This window comes from Anabrus simplex, chromosome 6 (assembly GCF_040414725.1).
Source record: "Anabrus simplex isolate iqAnaSimp1 chromosome 6, ASM4041472v1, whole genome shotgun sequence".
NCBI lineage: Eukaryota > Metazoa > Arthropoda > Insecta > Orthoptera > Tettigoniidae > Anabrus > Anabrus simplex.
This window is the reverse complement of record NC_090270.1, coordinates 174,985,276-175,006,465: the sequence shown is the minus strand read 5'-3', so window position 1 is coordinate 175,006,465 and position 21,190 is coordinate 174,985,276. Positions and strand designations below refer to the sequence as shown.

Below are 21,190 nucleotides of genomic sequence, written 5' to 3'. Positions count from 1 at the left end.
ACAGCACCTCAATTCGCAAGTCATCGTGGACGGAACAGATGTTTACTGCCAGGCCTTGAGACTTGAGACAGGCGCGTGTGCGGCAGCCATGCTTATCCCTCTCACCTCTTACCCCGCAACCCTCGCGACTTCTCGTCAGAAGACCATAGTAAGTCAATTTAGTATACAGAAACACCGGATCCCGTGAGATCTCCGAAGTTAAGCAACATTGGGCGTGGTCAAGATTTTGATGGGTCACCACGCGCTGTTGGCGAGGGATAAGGGAATGGAGGAGCGGAAAGGAACTGACCACCCTACCGTACGTAAACTCCTGCTCAGGCACACCTCTGCGGAGGTTCGGACCTGCCTTCGGGCAGAATACACCCTTACTTACATATGAACATGGGTACAGAAACGCTTTATTTCCATGTCAGAACTCATTTTCAACAACTCTACAGAGTACATTAATCTTGGGAAATACTCAGGAACAGAACGTACCGGTATACCTCACAGGGGGCCGATGACCTGAGATGTTAGGCCCCTTTAAACAACAAGCATCATCATCATACTACATGAAACGCTTTTATACTTGAAATGTTCAAAATGCCCTGCTTTAGCACTGATACATGCATCAACCCACCGTGATGATGATGATGATAATAATAATAATAATAATAATAATAATAATAATAATAATAATAATGAGCAAAGTCATCTCCGTACCAGGCCATGAAGGCCCTGGGAGTGGGGGAAACTAAAGGCTCTACGCTCCACCGCCTTTGCCCCCCCCCCCCAGCAATTAACCTGGTACTCATTTTTCGTGTAGGCTGAGTGAACCACAGGGCCATGTGCACCGAAGTGGAAATCTCGTTTCTTAATTTTTTCAACTTCCTGACGGGGAATCGAACCCACGTCCTTCCGGGTGAACCGAGCACGCCTTTATCGCTTCGGATAATAATAATAATAATAATAATAATAATAATAATAATAATAATAATAATAATCGCTGAGTGATTGCGTGGTGGTCGAGGTTCGAACCTGCACTAGGCTTCTCCGGAGGCCATATGCCATGATTATACCAAGGGATATTAAAGGATGAAGGACAGGCCTATATGGAGAGGGGATTAGAGGTATTGCCGGCAGTAAAGGAAGATGACAGCGAAACGGAGGAAGAATTATTATTATTATTATTATTATTATTATTATTATTATTATTATTATTATTATTATTATTATTATTATTATTATTATTATTATTACAGGTTGAGTAGCTCAGATGGAAGAAGCGCTGGGCTTCTGAGCCTAAGTTGGCGGGTTCGATCAAGCTCTGTCCGATGATATTTGAAGATGCTTAAACACGTCATTTTCGAGTCGGTAGATTTACCGGCATTTGAACAACTCCTGCAGAACAAAATTCCGGCATCTCGGCGTCTCCGAAAATCGTAGAAGTAGTTAATGGGACATAAAACCAATTTTAAAAATACTGAATTTATCTTGGCACCCTTCTTTTATAGCATTGAAGGTACTCCGAATATCAGTTGTACAGACTCCACTGACTTACTGTTTTCTATGATCGAGTAATAACTTGTTTGCCTACCTGTGTGAGATCAGACGTGCCCCCCTCCGCCATTCCAGTCCCCTTCCATTCTCCACACGCTGAACGCGTAGCTCAGGCGCTCATGGGCCATGTACGTGCACGATGACGTCACTGCAGCCGCCGACATGAGGGCCAATCGCGTGCTGGGACTGCATGGACCGGAAGTTCGCTGCTCACTTGCTATACAACACACAACAATTGATTATATTGTTGCTGAATTATTCGCTGCGTGGAGACTACAGAAACATTGCCAAACTAGAAATATGGAAAAGGAAACGGGGGAGGGGATGGAGGCAAATTGCCCGCGATATCGAATTTCTTGTGTAGTTCGCGTGATTGTTGACTTGGAAGCACCATGAAATAAATATATACCAGAATATCACACATTAATTATTAAATTTAAAATGCATACATTACTAATATGTGGCGGGCAATTTTTGCATTGACAGCTTTTCTGTATTTAAAAATATGTGTAACATAGCTTTACATGCTTTATGGAAGTGTTATTTCCCAGTTACACAAACACTGGGATGGAAAGTATTCCTGAGTCTCATGCAATGCTACTCGTAATACTACTCTACTCTTTCTCCGGCATACGCAAGAGGAAGGTATAATGTGTAGCTGAACCACAGTAACAAACAATGTTCACATACAGTGTTGAATGAGATAGAAAGTTGAGCTGTAACTGCTCTGCTTTTCGGTTCAAGGGGAACATTACCAGAAAACATCCTATAAATTAGAAAAAAATTTGTTCAACATGATGAAACAACAGTTACAAAATATTCTGAAGAAATTCTCAAAAATAGTTTGAATGAATTGCATGGGAATAGTTAGTATTAATAAAATTTCTTATCGTATTTTATCAGTAGAATTATTTTGGAAAAAACAACTCTATTTTTAATTCATTCTGTGTTACTTTGGCAAACCTAGCTGCCATTATGTAGGTTAATGGGTCTATTGGGTTTTGATAAAGAAATACTGTAAGCGTAATGTACACAATACTAAGCACAGTGGATAACTGAATTTCTTTGTACAATTTGTACTTTAGCAAATCGAATAATCGGCTTTCAAATAGCATTGTCGGTGACGTCAAAGATATCACATTGAACTGGAAAAGTGAACAAAACATGCTACAACAATGACGGGATTATTTATTTATTTATTTATTTATTTATTTATTTATTTATTTATTTATTTATTTATTTAATTTATTTTTTATTTATTTATTTATTTATTTATTTATTTATTTATTTATTTATTTATTTATTTATTTATTTATTTGTGTTAACATTGCCTTTTACGGAGCTTCGCTACAATTACAAAATCGAGTACATAATACATACATACATACATACATACATACAACTTTAACAAACAATATAAAGAGACTGACAGAAAGGAAGAAAGCAAAGGAATGTCTGTCTTGCAGAAAAACTAAGCATCTTGAAGTATAAACATTATTTTTTATAAATTCTAATTAGTACATTTAAATAATAGCATCAGTAATGAAACTACAGTAAACAGAAATACTCTACGCATTACACAAAATGCATAAATAAAGACGTCAGGTATAAATGAATGTACTAGACATGCAGATAAATAAATAACCAGATATTCTGTTCTCTCTATCCCACTGTTGGTTCTTAATTAATTTTCAGTCCGTCAACAAAACCTGTTTGCGATTTCAGATTATTTATGCATTTATTTATTTATCGTATGCCTTTTAGAGCCGAGAGTGTCCGACTGTCTGACACCTATGGGCGACTTGCGTGTGTGGGTGTGAGATGATGACGATAATGGCGAAGGGAGAGGGTGAAACCGGCTGTCGAATAACACGATAGGGTCTGCCCGTCCGACGGACGAATCACTATCACCAGCGTCATATGCCGTTCTCCAAATTAATAGAGTCGAACTTCGATATCTCGAACCTCCATTACTCGAATTTTCAGTATTTCGAAGTAACTTCAACTTCCTGGCCCTCTGTGCTATTCTTCGGGGGTCTTTATTTCCCTATTGCCCGAAATTCGATAAGACGAATTTCTCGATTTCTCGAAGCAAACGTTCCTCCCCTAGAAGCTGAAAATATCTGTAACTCGAATTTTGTACAATTTTGACTGTGCAATACAGCATTTAAGGTTTGTGTGTCATTGTTCCATAACATAACAGCTTCCGGGCCGGCCTGTATGTTTATATGGCGGCATATCTGTTTTAACAGCAATAACTGCTATTGAAAACTATATGAAGGAAAATAAGTTTAAGAGAAATAAAAAATAAACTGATATTTTCCCAGGTATTAACGGAGGTATGCATCATGTTCCTTTACTGTATATAGTGTATACAGAGTTGCTTCGATAAGTGTTGTAATTAAAATGATAAAATACTTCGAGTGTGTTTTCATGTCCGACTCATTGGCTGAATGGTCAGCCTTCGGTTCAGAAGGTCCCGGGTTCGATTCCCGGGCGGGTCGCGGATTTTAATCACGTGTGATTAATCCTTCTGGCTCGGGGACTGGGTGTTTGTGTTCGTCCCAACACTTTCATCTTCATATTCAGACAACGTACTACACTACCAATCACCACAGAAACACGCAATAATGATTACTTCCCTCCATATAGGGTTGACGTCAGGAAGGGCATCCGACTGTAAAACAGGGTCAAATCCACATGTGCGACGCAGTTCGCACCCGCGAACTCACAGATGTTGGAAAAGCGTCAGTAGAAGAAGAAGAAGAAGAGACTTCGAATGTGTTTTTATAGGTCTATGCTTAAACAACACTGTATACGGTATCAACCCGCAGATTCATATTATTCAATTACGTGGAATTGTCTATATCTCGAAATTTCGATAACTCGATATAAAATGATTCGAGATATCGAGGTTTGACTGTACTGCGGAGAGGTTTGGAATTGGACCCAAGCTATTGGCACGCAACCTGGTGATTAGTATACAACCACCTCTCCTACCATACCGGCCATCATTCTGATGGTGACTTCTTTCCACCAGCGGGACTCGAACCGGCTAACTACGGTGCCATACCATACAGACTTAATGATCATGGCCACCAGGCGAACTGCGATTTCAGGTAAACACATGGAAATAGCAGTCTTTCTGTTGGCGCAACTTCACTGGTTCACATGGATGCTTTTGTGAGTGAGATTTGCTCGATAACACTGATATTGATCTTCAAAGCCGCAATGCTACCATGAAGCTTCATGCACGCATCCACTATCACTTAGTGCTGCAATGTTCAATAAAATGATGCAACACGTCTGGTTGAGAACTATTTCCAGTCTTTTAGCTCCGGACAATTTTTATCCTGAAATGCTCTACTCTACTCTCAAGTCATTCATACGTCATTTATACTTACAATATTTCTTTATCACGTCTCATAAACTTGTTTAATTACTGGGATAGGCAACTAAAATTAGTGTAATAAACGCAGTTTACAAGTGAACTTCCTGTCTTACAGCTCCCCTTGTACATGGGGGATGGGAGGGGGTGGTAGAGTGTCACCATCGGATCCCGAGACCACGGGTTCACATCCGGCGCAGGAAATCGGATTTTCATGGAGTGGACAAATATCCATTCGGCCCCCTATGTTGGAAGATCTCAGCTATAAGAGATCTCTGTTGACACATTTGGTATTTATCCGATAACATTAATTAAAACTCAGCCGCAGATCACCATACAGAGATCCGATTTCCTCTGCCACCTGGTAAAGAAAAATAGAACGTTCTAATTGACAAGCAGACAACTTAAATGGCGTCAAATCAAAATGCAGCCATATGGTAGTTGAGACAATGTTATTGATATTATTATTACTGTAGTTGTGGTACTGTCTTATTAAACACCATATTAATATATATTACGCAATTGCAGAACTAACATTCTAAAGGGGCTATGTGCCGCTTTTTCAAATTACCGAGCTCGATAGCTGCAGTCGCTTAAGTGCGGCCAGTATCCAGTAATCGAGAGATAGTGGGTTCGAGCCCCACTGTCGGCAGCCCTGAAGATGGTTTTCCGTGGTTTCCCATTTTCACACCAGGCAAATGCCGGGGCTTTACCTTAATTAAGGCCACGGTCGCTCCCTTCCAATTCCTAGGCCTTTCCTATCCCATCGTCGCCATAAGACGTATCTGTGTCAGTGCGACGTAAATCAAATAGAAAAAAAAAAAAGAAACTTTTTCAAATTTCGGTTGGGGTCATGTAACGTCAAGACATGTTCTCCTTTCCTCAGATGTGTAGGTTCGACTGCTCTAATGTATTGATTTAATGCAAGGTAACAGTGAAGAAAAAGCTGTCGGTTAACATTCATCTAAGAAGATTAAAGGTCACAACAACAAAGTGATAGGTTTACCATATACATGTTCGGCAAAGAAATCCCTGCTAAAATATGTCTGTTTTTAGAGGCACACGCAGTGTTGAATGCATTGAGCATAAATATTTGGTATCAGATCATAGTTTCCTGGCCTGTGACCACCATTTCGCTTTAACCGAAAAGCGCAAGAGGATACTGAAATCATATGTACCTGATGATGTAAAGGAAGTGATTGCATCATCCCAAACTTCTCACCCCTTTAAAGTACAGACGACATCGCGTGACTTCATTAACTTCCAACAGCAGCTGATAGCGTGTTAAATTTATAAAGTATTACATAAGGTATTCGAATTACTCGTCCCAGTATTGTGTATGTTAAAAGCATTCAGGCATAGACGATTCCAAAAGTGATAAAACCATTTTTTAAATCATGAGCATACATTACAGAATGTGACGAAGATCACAAGAATTCCCCTGACAAAATAAAGCAGGATCAGGAAGAAATGATTCAATATCTCCCAAAAGAACATCGCCGGGTTGAAATGAAATGAAATGGCGTATGGCTTTTCATGCCGGGAGTGTCCGAGGACAAGTTCGGCTCGCCGATGCAGGTCTTTTTGATTTGAAACCCGTAGGCGACCTGCGCGTCGTGATGAGGATGAAATGATGATGAACACACATACACCCAGCCCCCGTGCCAGCGAAATTAACCATTTAAGGTTAAAATTCCCGGCCCTATCGGGAATTGAACCCGAGACCCCTGTGACCAAAGGCCAGCACGCTAACCAATTAGCCATGGAGATCGTCGGGTTTATGGTGTTTTGTAGTGAAAGAAGATAGAGATATGTTCCTTTAGTGAAATAATATATTGAATTTACGTTATTATTATTATTATTATTATTATTATTATTATTATTATTATTATTATTATTATTATTATTGTATTATTATTAATTTAGAAACATTGAAGTTAATACCATTTACATTTAATTTTGTCAGATACTGAAGCTGTATATAGAGGATGGAGCCCATGTTGTTGCTTGAGGCATCAGTCCATAGACTAGTGTGATACAGCACTCCATGCCATCCTATCCTGTGCTAACATTTTCACTTGTACGTATCTACTGCATCATACATCTGCTTGTCATTTTCATACCTTGTTCTACCCCTACCATTCTTACCGCCTTCACTTCCCTCAGAAACCAACTGTACAAGTCCTGGGTGTTTTAAGATGTTTTTTTTATCATTTTCTCTCTTTTTCTGCTCAAATTTAGCCAAATCGATCTCCTCTCATCAATTCGATTCAGTATCTGTTCATTCGTGATTCGATCTACCTATCTCACCTCTTCTGTAACACCACATTTCAAAAGCTTGCATTCTCTTTCTTTCTGAGCGAGTAACAGTCCCTTTTCACTTTCATGCAATGCCATGCTCCAGACGAAATTCTTCAAAAATTTCTCATTCCTATAGCAATGTTCGAAGTGAGCAAATTTATTTTCTTAAGAAAGGCTTTCCTTGCTTGTGTACGTCTCCATTTTATGTCCTACTTACTTCTGCCATCGTTAGTTATTTTGCTCCCCAACATAATTAATTTACTTTCTTTAAGACTTCATTTCGTAATCTAATATTTTCTGCATCACCATATTTGATTCTACTGCACCCCATTTTGTTTTGGACTTTTTTTCATCTTGTACTCATTTTCTAAGACTTTATCCATACTATTTAGCAATTTCTCCACATCTTCTGCAGACTCGGATAAAATAACAATATCATCGGCAAATCTCAGAGTTTAGATTTCTCCACCTTGGACTGTGATTCGCTTTCCAAATTCTTCTTTTATTTTCTTTACCGCCTGTTCTATATAAACACTGAAAAGGAGGGTGAACGAACTGCAGCCTTGCCTGACTTCTTTCTGGACTGATTTCTTTTTCAAAGTCCTCGACGATTCTTATCTCTGCAGAATGGTTTTTGTACAGATTTTAGCTAATTATTCTTTCTCGGTATCTGACCCCTATCAGTTTTAGAACACAAATAGCTTGGTCCAATCAGCATTGTCGAATGTCTTTTCTAGATCTACGAATGCCATGTACATGGACTTGTTTTTCTTAATTCGATCCTCCCAGATCAGACGTAAAGTGAGGATTGCTTCACGCATTCTTACATTTCTTCTGAAGTTAAACTGATCTCCCAACTCATCTTCAGCTTGTCTTCCATTCTTCTGTTAATAATAGGAGTTAAAATTTTCAAGCGTGAGATACTAAACTAATGGTGCAGTAGTTTTCACACTTGTCAGCACCTGCTTTCTTTGGAATAGATATAACAACCTTCAATCTAAAATCAGATGGCACTTCTCCTATATCATACATCTTACACACTAAATGGAATACCTCGCCTGGTTGCCTAGTTGTACTTCCTCTTTAAACAATAATCACCACCACCACCACCTAGGGTTGCCAGATTTCCGGATGGCAAATAAGGAACAGTCGCTCGATTCCAGATAGCAAATAAGGAACACTTCCATCTCCTTGCCATATAGCGCTAAATTAAGGCACCATAGCCATGATTAAGAGAAGAGACCAGGGTTATATCAACAAATAAATACCGGTAATAATATAACAGCGTCAGCGTGAAATATGTAGGTACTTAATTTATTACAAACTAATAATGCGTTAGTCTTTACATTGAAATTAACATTTCACAAGTACTTGTCATTTGAAGAAGCAATTTGTAACAATTTCTTATTCAACAAAACTTTCTTGAAAAATTCCTTACAATTCTCATCATAGTTGAAGTACACAAGTTCATTTTTTATTAAATCTACTGAGCATCTGTTTTTCTCATCTCTCCACTTTATTGCCATTACTGAAAATACTCTTTCAGTATATACATTCGATAGAAATATACTTAAGACAGACTTAAGTACCATCAAAATGTTCTTCAGTTTTTCTGGGCCAATTAAACCGGTGATATATACCCACCTATCTGGCATTGTTTTACTTAGGATAGCTAGTTTTAGCTTTTCACCAACACCACTCTCACTAGAAAATCAAATTGACTATTTCTACAAATTCTGAACACATATCATCAATATTCATATTTTCCTGTAAATCTAGTGTCTCCACTACCTTTAAAATCTTGCTGAACTGAGGTGAGTTTTTTTTAGAGTTATACAATTCATCAGTGAATAAACATTACAATCATCACTAAAATCAAATCATTTACATAGATACTTAACACAAACCTCATAGGCATGTATAAAATCATTTTCACAGACCTTAACTTCCCCAGTAAACAAATAATTCAATTTACTTAATGTGCAAGTCACTTTGTAACCAAAAATGTATTTCCCCATTCTCTGTTCCTGTTGCATTTTCAAACTTTAGTAGACTAACAGTATATACCTCACAGATTGTCAGATCACTCTTTTCAAGACTAAGAACTGCCTTATTGAAAACATCTGCTAAATGTTTCGAAAAATGTAGATACAATTCTACTAGAAGTGTTTGCTTACCAGAATCTGATTTTGAGGAACCTAACGAATATTTCTTAATGAATACTGGGCAGTCTTTAACACTTGAAAAATAAGATACTATCGCTGGGAGGTTTCTCAGCAGTCTTTCAATAACAGGCTTTATAGAAAGCCATCTTGTTGGCACATGTCTTAACAAATTAGCGTATTTAATATTAAGAAACTGAAATAATTATTTTAAGTGTAAAACTCTTTTTGCTGAATTTGAAAAGTAATCGAATACCGGTACTTTAATTATCAACATTTCAATATCAATTGACATAGAATTCATCCCAGCTTTACATGAATTGCGAACAACATGTGCACAACAATTAAGACTTGACCAAGGTTGGATTTTCTGCCTTTAGGTGTACATATACAGAATGTTTTTCCCAAAATTAGAAATTGTGTTGTCAGCAGTATAGCTTGAAATATGGGACAACATTAAACCATGTTCCGAAATTCTGTTATAAATTTGTTGAGACATTTTTATAGCACTTTCGTCCGCATCTTCATATAAGTCTGTTACAAATGTATAGTTTTTCGTCGAAATACCTCACAGCTAATGGGAAACACTATGAGAGAGCAATTTCTTGTTTACCGCACACGTCCTGCTTCCGATCACAATGCAGGAGACTCATGCTCTACATGTCTGCTAGTACCGCTAGCACACTGCCAGAGGCGCTGTTCTCAACTGTGATGGCAGATCATTGGTCAGAAATCAGAATACAGAATATTTTCATCATAACCGCGCACTTTTTCGATACTATACTATTGTCTAAACCGCGATATTAAAAAAAAAACGGAACATTGGGCGTACGGTTTGAAGGGTGCACCGTACGCGGAACAAAATGAGGAAAAACCGTATTGTTCCGGGCAAAACCGTACATCTGGCAACCCTACCACCACCACCATGCTGGTTTCTTCTAAGGCAGTCAGTAATTCTGAGGGTATGTCATCAATTCCAGCTGCCTTGTTCCTATTGAGGTCACTCAATGCTCTCTCAAATTCCGACCTCACAACTGGGTCTTCCATTTCATCGGCATCAACAGCCTCTTCTTGTTCCAGAACCATATCATCTACTTCTTTACCTTGATACAACTGTTGGGTACGTTCCTGCCATCTTTCTGCCTTGTCTTTTTACCCTAGAAGTGGTTTTACATCTGAGCTCTTAATATTCGTACACCTAGTTCTCCTTTCTCCAAAAGCTTCCTTGATTTTCCTGTATGCAGCACCTGCCTTTCCGACAACCATACGACATTCAACATCCTTGCACTTCTCTTTCAGCCACTCTTCCTTAGCTGCCCTACACTTTCTATCTACTTCTTTTCTGACCTCATTTTTTCATTCCCGTACTTTCGTCGTTTGTCAATCAGGTCTAGTATATCCTGGTTATACCTTGATTCTTAGTTGATCTTTCCTTTCTTCCTAGCCTCTTTTCAGCAGTCCTACTGACCTTATTCTTCACGACTGTCCGTTCTTCTTGCATTGTGTTTCCTTCAGCCTTTGCATTAAGTCCTTGTGCAATATATTCCTTGAAACAATTCTTCACACTCTTTCCTTTCAACTTGTCTAGATCCCATTTCCTTGAATTCCTTCCTTCCTTCCTTCCTTCCTTCCTTCCTTCCTTCCTTCCTTCCTTCCTTCCTTCCTTTCTTCCTTCCTTCCTTCCTTCAATTTCTTCAACTTCAGATGTCATTTAATTACTAACAAGTTGTGGTCAAGAGTCCACGTCTGCTCCTGGGAAAATCTTGCAAACCAACACCTGGTTTCTGAATCTCTGCCTAATCATAATGACGTCTATTTGATACTTTCCAGTGCCTCCAGGTCTCGTCCATGTACCTATACATCCGTCGTTTGTGGTGTTTGAAGCAAGTATTAATGAGGACTAAATTATGAATGGTGCAGAATTCGACCAGCCGACTTCCTCTTTCATTCCCTTTCATTCCTTTTACGGGAATATTTTACAATGAGTAACAAGAACTCAGGCGTGATTTTTTCAAACCTTATTGCATCGTTGTTCAAACGTCTTCCTTTGTATACTTGTTTCATGTGCTGTTTTCATATTTACGTTTTACACATCTGATCGGGAAGTTAAGGGGAACGTGCTAACTATACGCTGCCTGGCTGCTGGCGCAGCTCGTTACAGCCTGGTTGGTCCACGTCCGCTGCTTCGCTCCTCCCTATCTCTCCGCCACAGCCCGATACTCCCGCGGCACTTCTAATTTTACGACTATTTATTTGTTCAATTTTGACGTTTAAACTTGTGCTGGGTACATGCAGTTTTCACCTTAGAATTCTACTGCCTCCCACGAATATTCCTACCAAATTTCAATCGAATCCGAGTGTAACACATGTATGTGTTCCCTCGTGAGTATCAACAAGTTTCGTATAGCTGCTGTTGGGCCACACTGGAGAGCAAAACTCAGATGCTGAGAAGACCAAACTGAGGGCGGTTGTGCATAGAGTGCCAGCCGAGGAGCCCCATGTAGTGCCACACAGCTTCTGAAGTTTGTTATTTCTAGATTTCAGTTTTTGTTCAGATGTTTCTTGAAAGACACAATTCTGTCTAAAATGATCCCCAGATAGTTGGATACATTGTTGTGGTTCAAAAGGTTGTAGCTTATTGCATAGGTGGAAGTAAGACACTGTAGCTGTATTTGGGTTTGCCGTCAGCCTCCAATTGCGGAAATACTCATCAAGAGTGGCTAGGTCATTAGTTAAGGTCTGTGTTGAGTAGCAAATGCCCAGTCAGCCGCATACCCAAACCGTAACGATGTAATATTACTCGTATGAAAAGTCAATTGCTTTCAAAACAAAAAGGATAGTGGGAAATTCTTGCCCCCCTTCCTTAGAGATGCGTGTAATAGGCAATATTTTGATAGTTCTATGCTAGGGTTTAACATTGGAGTAGTAGCAGTCGTTAGTGCCGTAAGTTCGATGGTAAAAAACGATCTACGAACGAATGCAATTTAATTCACAGTTACAGGTCCATTAAGTTTAAACAAGGCCATCTTAAATTCCAGTCTATGGCAATAATAGATTTGGCAACATGACGGCCATCCACAAGACACGTGTCCATCAAAGTACAGTAAGTGTCGTGGCCTTCTCGTTATTTTTCGGACTACACTTCATGTATTTCTATACAGGCACACCTTAAATTGTTCCTCTTACGCTAGTAAATATACTGTATATTTTTCAAAGCTCCTGCAAGTAAAATTAGGACCATAGTGAGACAAGTGTCCGATCGACTCCTTGGCTGAATGGTCAGCACTGAGGCCTTAGGTTCAGAGGGTTGCGGATTCGATTCCCGACCGGGTCGGGGATTTTAATCATGTCTCATTAATTCTTCTGGCTCGGGGACTTGGTGTATGTGTCTGTCGCAACAATCTCCTTTTCATATTCGGACAACACACCACACTACCCACCACTACAGAAACGCGCAATAGTGAATATCACATCCCACCCCATGGAGTTTAGCGTGGTAGAATAACATCCACGGTTTCCCCTGCCTGTCGTAAGAGGCAGCTAAAAGGGGGACCAGGGGCTCTGAAATTTGGAGAGTGGATTGACGACCGCTGTTCTCTTAGCTCAGTCTGGCATTGCTTCCACGTATCAGGCTTCTCGCTTTCATCTTTCATCCGACCTCCTTTGGTTAACTCTTCTTTTCCAGTCCTGACGGTGTTGAGATTGCAAGGCCTAGAGAGTCTTGTCATTTTCACTACCTTCATGACCGTTGCCTTTCGTTTGCCGATACCTTCATTTTGAGTCTCGGATCTCTTCCAATTTTCCCTCTGATTAATGTTAATAGAGGACGGTTGTCCAGTTGTACTTCCTCTTAAAACAATAATCGCTACCACCACCCCATATAGGGTTGACACCATTACGGGCACCCATTCGTAAAACTGGCCAAATCCACACCAGGAATAGACTTCAAGAAACTGAGAAAAGGCCAGACAGAATAAGAAGTGTTTAAAGTACGCAGATAGATAAGCGGAGCGTGCGATACATAAAGAGGCATATTTTCACACACTATATGACTCGATAACGCGGTTCGGTTCACCCGGAAGGACGTGGTTTCGATTCCCCGCCAGGAAGTTGGAAAATTAAGAAAAGAGATTTTAAGTTCTGGAAAGTACTCAGTTCATTCAGCCTACACCAGGAATAAGAATTGGTTAAATCCTGGGATCATAAGTGGCTGGGTATAGAGCTAAGCACTCCATCGCCTTAAATGCCGAGATTACACATAGAGGAAGCCTTCCATTCCTCCAGAGGCCTTCGCAGCCTGTACGGAGGTGGACTTGGCTCTGGTTTAAATTGAATTATTGTATCAGTATTCTGTTTAGGATCGACAGTATATCATCCTTACAAGCTAGTTATCAACTTGACCACACCAGTCCTGTACATTAGCAGAAGTGTGTCTCCTCTCTTTTCAGCTTATCCCAGTTATTTCTGGAGTCGCTGGAGCCCCCTGGCTCATTTTAGGTTTTTGGTCAGAGGTTTAAAGGCGGATGCCCCTTCTGACACCACGTGATATTTCAGTCAAAATTAGAACTCGGATGCACCAAGGTCGAACCTCGTCTACACGAATGGACAGCCAGCAGCTAAGGTAAACTTCCTTCATCTTATTCCAGAATTCTATGAGGTTCACTCTCCTACATCAGAAATAGGTATCATGTTAATTCCTGACAACAAAGGCAGCCAGTCACAGAACTTTTTTATTGCTTTCATTCCTCCCCCTGAAGGGGTGAGACGGGCCACCCAGAGGGCAACATCTCCCTCTGGCCAGGAGAGGGCATGATAAAGGAGAGAAATATAGGTGAAGAGGGTGGAAGGCTATCGGTTTTGTGGGCAAGGGGGCATGATAAGAGGGTATACTACAGAACTGTTCACTGTATGCCATTAAGAGCTATTCTGACTCATTTTGGGTTTTTGTGAAGAGTTTAAGACGGATACCTTTCTTGATGCCACATATTCTTCAGTTGAAAATTCCAACTCGGAATCGACAGGGATTTAAACCTCAATCGTACGCGTGGAAAGCTGAATCTAAATCTAAATCCACAGCACGTTTCGAGTCACTCGACCGGGTCAGGAATGGAGGGTAGGAACTGCGCCGGCTGCCGAACGGAGCAATGATTAATGACTGACGGGTGAAATAAAATTATATTTAAGAGAGTTTCTGGAAAGAAAGATGACAGGGAAAACCGAAGTATCCGGAGAAAAATCTGTCCTGCCTCCGCTTTGTACAGCACAAATCTCACATGGAGAGACCGGGATTTAAACCACGGAACCCAGCGGTGAGAGGCCGGCGCTCTGCCCCCTAAAAATGCCCAAAATGAGTAGTCGTTATCAATCTCTACTTCAGACTCTTCATAGTGATGTTCTTTAACATGCGGCTCCATGTTTAAACACCTCTTCAACAGATTGTGCCGGGACTCGGTTCCGTAACTCTGAACACAAGGGGCGCCGGTCTGAAGTAGGCTACTAGGAACTATTCTGTGGATGACAATAATTAAGACAAGGAACAGTGGACTGAAGTTAGCACTGTATCTACTTTATCAAAGCCTGATGTTCATCATCGCCGCCGCAGTGAAGTGAATAAGAGGCGTGAAGACACCAGCAGTAGCAGCAGGGCCAAGGAACCATAAATATTTGGACTGGAAGACTCCATCTGAAAACCTTGAAAGCCAAACAAAATACTGGAACACTTTTTTGCTCTCGTATTTTTTCTTTTTGTTCTTTAGGGTTGAAGACGAGCTCGCATATGTTTTATATAACGTGTCTATCCCCTTACAAGGAAACTTTATCCCAAATTCCTTATACGTTTTAGTCAGTCATGCACAGTACCGTTGTATTGCCAACTATCATTCGACTGATTCTGTACGACTTAATTAACAAACTCACAATCATCGATTGTTTTTGGTCCGAACAAGTTGGCCATGCGGTTAGAGCCGCGCAGCTGTGAGCTTGCATTTGGGACATAGTGGGTTCGAACCACCCTGTCGGCAGCCCTGAAGATAATTTTCCGTGGTTTTTTTATTTTTACACCAGGCAAATACCGAGGCAGTGCCTTAATTAAGGCCATGGCCGCTTCCTTCCCACTCTTAGACCTTGCTTATCCCATCGTCAGCATAAGACCTATCTGTGTCGGTGCAACGAAAAGCAAAACATGTTTTTGGAGGTGAAAACAAGCTTCCATGTGGTTATTGAGGTAGTAGTAAGTAAACTTTCGTCAGATTAGTCCTAATAAGTATGAAACTTGCCGTTCTGAGCTGCTGGAAATATAATCTTTTTTCATTACTCCTGCACGCAATTGTAAATGTAGAGTGGGTTATTTCTATTCGATGGACAGATGAGAGAAACAGAGTATGATATGATTTTAGTTAACTAAAACTTCAAACTCTTAAACAGCTTTAAGTTTTGTGATTATTTTTAAACAGGCCAGGCATTTTATAAGAATATGCATGATGTTTTACAGTAAGAATAGGACTAATTATGTTCTCGATATATTTAACGTGACAATTACATGTATTAAATATTGTTTGTTTCAATATATTGTTGCTTTCAGTGTATAATTTCTCGCATAATATATCGAGGTGGGGGTCGTAATTAACTCAGTAGCCTAGTTCTTGGGTTCCCACCTGGAAAGCTGACGTTTGAATTCCACTCCATCCTGGGTTGAGATTTTCATCTCAGGAACCATGAGGCGTCAGGAAGGAAATCCGTCTTAAACCGAAACCAAACTGAGCCTGGGTGGCTCCAGCGATCGCAGAAATAACTGGGAGAAGCTGAAAAAAGTTTCATCCGGCTCCTTGGCTTAAGGATTAGGTACTAGCCTTCCATTCAGAGAGCCCTGGGTTCGATTCCCGGACGGGCCGAGGATTTAAATTGCGTATGGTTCATTTCTCTGCCTCAGGGAGTGGGTTTTTTGTGTTTCACTTATACTTGTATGTTCATCTGTACACAACATAGTCACACACTAGGGGACCAGTGAATACATCCCCGCCGGGCTGAGTGGCTCAGACGGTTAAGGCGCTGGCCTTCTGTCCCCAACTTGGCAGGTTCGATCCTGGCTCAGTCCGGTGGTATTTGAAGGTGCTCAAATACGTCAGCCTCGTGTCGGTAGATTTACTGGCACGTAAAAGAACTCCTGCGGGACTAAATTCCGGCACCTCGGCGTCTCCCAAAACCGTAAAAGAGTAGTTAGTGGGACGTAAAACAAATAACATTATTATTAATACATCCCCTCCAAAAAGGGCTGACGTAAGGAAGGGCATCCGGTCGTGAAACAGGGCCCAATTTGTATCACGTGCGTGCACCAATAAATTGAAAAAAATGGTCAAAAAGAAGTAGGTAAATGTATAATTACACTTCTTCTTCTTCTTCTTCTTTTCTTCTGCTTTATCTGTTTACATTCCAGGGTCGGTTTTTCCCTCGGACTCAGCGAGGGATCCCACCTCCGCCGCCTCAAGGGCAGTGTCCTGACTATAATTACTCAATGTCCTACATTTTAAATCTTTAGGTCCTACATTGCGTTAAAAACATCTGGTTATCCTCTGTAGCCTACAGTATGTGTCTAGGAACAAAACACTTGCATTAGAACTTAAGGAAACAAACATTTGTAGAAAATAAGTCTTACTGGATGTATTTTGGCTCTTTAATTTATTTTGAAGAACGTGATGATGCGATTCACCTGTTTATCGTCCATGACATTTGTATAGTCCGCCTCTGTGGTGTAGCGGTTAGTATGATTACCTGCCACCCCCGGAGGCCCGGGTTCGATTCCCGACTCTGCCACGAAATTTGAGAAGTGGTACGAGGGTTGGAACGGGGTCCACTCAGCCTCGGGAGGTCAACTGGGTAGTGGTGGGTTCGATTCCCACCGCAGCCATCCTGGAAGTGATTTTCCGTGGTTTCCCACTTCTCCTCCAGACAAATGCCGCGATGGTACCTAACTTAAGGCCACGGCCGCTTCCTTCCCTCATCCTTGTCTATCCCTTCCAAACTTCCCATCCCCCCCACAAGGCCCCTGTTCAGCATAGCGGGTGAGGCCGCCTGGGCGAGGTACTGATCATCCTCCCCAGTTGTATCCCCGACCCAGAGTCTGAAGCTCCAGGACACTGCCCTTGGGGTGGTAGAGGTGGGATCCCTCGCTGACTCCGAGGGAGAAACCGACCCTGGAGGGTAAACAGATAAAGAAGTGCTAGGGGCTTTACGTCGCACCGAAACAGATAGGTCTTATGGCGACGATGGGATAGGAAAGGCCTAGGAGTTGGAAGAGGCCGTGGCCTTAATTAAGGTACAGCTCCAGTATTTGCCTGGTGTGAAAATGGGAAACCATGGAAAACCATCTTCAAGGCTGCCGACAGTGGGATTCGAACCCACCCACAGCTGCGCGCCTCTAACCGCACGGCCAACTCGCCCGGTCGGATAAAGAAGAAGAAGAAGGACATTTGTCTAATAATATGCATTTATCGTTTGGGTGGTGAGGGAACGATAACTCGCTCAGTCTGGAAGTCACACGGCGTTGGAGGATAAACTTAAAAATTCCTTCCTCTGGGTTATTCCTTATTCGTTCAGTCTTACGTTCTTCTTCAGAAATTTTTTAAAAAATGGAATGGAGGCGCCAGGTATCGATACCGGTACCTCTCGCATGCTAAGCGAGCCCTCTACCATCTGAGCTATGCCCCCTGAATACTTGTCTCTTTATTGTCATCTTGTTTACATGATTCATGAACGTCTTTTAGACGATGGAGGAGTGATGTGTTCATTTCTGAGTCAGCATAATTCAGACACTGACGTTTCTCGCGCGTAGTTTGTCCTAAATTGGCATAAGGGATAGTTGGTTTCCGGGTTCCTTTGTTGTTGGAGATGGTCTATGGAGAACAAAATTATTTCTACCCTGGACTTTCAGACATTGGAAGAGATATCATCTCAACTCTTCCCACAGTCTGAAAGAGGAAACCACGTGAAGAAGTTTGAAGGATTAATGATGACGTGGTTCGATTGCAGCGTTTCCCTCATCCACGAGTGCTGAGTTAACAGCATAGCTGCAAGCTATAATCTACCTGAAGGAAGTGTGTATTTTCACCATTGGCTACACGTTATAATAAAATACATCTGAAGGCTGAAGGAAAATTGTATTTTTGCTGTTGTCTATACGTTGTAATAACATAGTTCTTCCAGCGCAATATTTGAAAAAAATTATTTCTCTACCTGTACTACTATGAAGAGCAGACGTTTGTAAGTTCGTTGGTAGAAGCTAATATTGGGCACCATTCTACCACAGAAAATCTACCACCATTAGAAACGTACTTTCTCCTGACTATAGGTTGAATATAAAAAGCTAGCTTATTAGGGCAGCAGATAGATTTAAAAATATGGAGCAAATTGGAAAAATTATGCGTCCAGTACCATTAAAGGTGCGTAAGCTGCCTGAACCGTTAGTATACTTAGAATTATACTTTCTACCAAAAAAAATGTCCACATGCATTTTCTTCGCAACTCTCGTGTAGTTCTTTCTTAATCTGTTTATCCTCCAGGGTTGGTTTTTCCCTCGGACTCAGCCAGGGATCCCACCTCTACCGCCTCAAGGACAGTGTCCTGGAGCGTGAGACATTGGGCCAGGATAAAACTAGGAAGGAGGACCAGTACATCGAGCCCGGGACCTCGGATGTGTCAGCTAACTACACCACAGGGGCGGACGAGAAGCATATACTGTATGTCCACATATAATTTCTTCATACCTCGAATAGTTAGAAAATGCATTTTTACATGTTAGAGGAGCATTTCAAACACACGTCACGAATGGCTCCCACGTCGAGCGTAGTGCAGCTGGGTGAAATAGTGACTATTTAGCTCAGGGCTCCAATGACCAATCCGGTATAACAATATCAGGAACTTCAACCTATCAACAACAGACTTTCGCCAAAGTACGAACATCTGTTTTCATTATTTATCGGAATAGCCGCTCAAACATCTTAATAGCGCATTTGATCCGAATATCGTGCTTCAATAATACATTTTCGTAATTGTATTATTCTAATGAAGGCGACAGCTGGGATATTTTAGATGGTGGCTCAAGGAGTTTAAATACAAAAATAAAACAGTACATTTCCCTCCTGAAAGTTTTGTTCACTGTAGTCTATAGGTTAAAAGAATACCTAGGCCTATGCATGTATTTGATTTTTTAAAATATATTTATGCACTTTTATTCTCATTATTTCATTCTGTAGTTATTCACTAGTCCGCTTCTGTGGTGTAGTGGTTAGTGCGATTGGCTGCCACCCCCGAGGACCGGGTTCGATGCCTGGCTCCACACGAAATTTGAAACATGGTACGAGGACTGGAACGGGGTACGCTCAGCCTCGGGAGGTCAACTGACTATAGGGGGGTTCGATTCCCTCCCCAGCCATTCTGGAAGTGGTTTTCCGTGGTTTCCCAATTCTCCTCCAGGCAATTGCCTCTTAAGGCCACGGCCGCTTCTTTCCCTCTTCCTTGTCTATCCCTTCAAATCTTCCCATCCCACCCCCACAAAGCCCCTAATCAGCATAGGCCGCCTGGGCGAAGTACTAGTCCTCCTCCCCAGTTGTAGTGGTTGTTGTTTTAAGAGGAAATACAACTAGGCAACCATCCTCTATATAACTCTAATCAGGGAGAGAACATGGAAGGAATCCGACACTCCGAAAAATGAAGGAATCGGTCAAAGAAAGACAAGGGCCACAAAGGCGTGAAAACGAAAGACTCCCCAGGCCTCGAATGCTCTAATATCGTCGGTGTCGGAAAGAACAAGAGCTGACCAAGGGAAGTCGGATAGGATACTGTAGATCAGGGCCTCTCAGGGTGCATGCACCAGTGCATTGCGCTGTGCACGGTGCAAAAGACGACTTCGCTTGGCTGACCAAAGTGCAGACCCCCACTCGTCGATTTGGAGTAATAGCGCTGTCTCTCTCTTTCCCCGCGCCTGTCTCGCTCGCTCCACCTGTCTCCCTCTTCCTCACTTGCTCCGTAGCACTCAAAATCCGAGCCGAGTTGAGCCGAGCTTAGCCGAGGAGCCCAGAGACGAAGCGTTGGTCCGAGCCGAGCGGGACCAATGCACTGTGCACAGGAACTCTGCGCTTTAGTTTGCATGCGTGAGATTTTGGGCGTTTGAGAGGCCCTGCTGTACACGAAAGTGATGAGCGTGGCACAAGTAAGTGGAAGCAATGCCAGGACACCGCTAAGGGCCTATTGGTCGCCAAACCAAGCTCCCAAGTTAAGAACACCTAGGGCCCCTTTTCGTCGCCTCTTACGACAAGCAGAAGATACCGTGGGTGTTATTCTACCGCCGCCACCCACACGGGGTTAATTGATGCAAAGGCTGGGAAGATGTATATAGTGTAACAGTCAGTCGATTTAATAACATCCTGGATACCTACAATAAATTATGAAGGACCAAGTGAGTGGCTATGCAGCTTTGGACACTTCGCTGATAGCGATTTTAGTCAAGCAGATGTGAGTTTGCATTCGGGAGATAGTTGGTACGAACTTAATCTGTTTACCCTCCAGGTTTGGTTTTCCCCTTGGACTCAGCGAGGGATCAAACCTCTACCGCCTCAAGGGCAGTGTCCTGGAGCGTGAGGCGTTGGGTCGGGGGGATACAACTGAGGAGGATGACGGTACCTCGCCCAAGCGGCCTCACCTGCTATGTTCAACAGGGGCCTTGTGGTGGGATGGGAAGATTGGAAGGGATAGACAAGGAAGAGGAAAGGAAGCGGCCGTGGCCTTAAGTTAGGTACCATCCCGGCAT

The 21,190-nt window shown here is 41.7% G+C and overlaps 1 protein-coding gene across 1 annotated transcript in view; it reads right to left on the bottom strand.

Annotated features, from left to right (window-relative positions):
* The window catches only part of LOC136875623 (uncharacterized), a 91,293-nt gene that overhangs the window by 42,517 nt on the left and 27,586 nt on the right, over nt 1–21,190 (bottom strand). The window contains exon 2 of the mRNA XM_067149161.2: nt 1,577–1,756. Coding sequence (XP_067005262.2) covers nt 1,587–1,756 — 170 coding nt within the window. The 3' untranslated portion in view covers nt 1,577–1,586. The remainder of the gene's footprint in view (nt 1–1,576; nt 1,757–21,190) is intronic.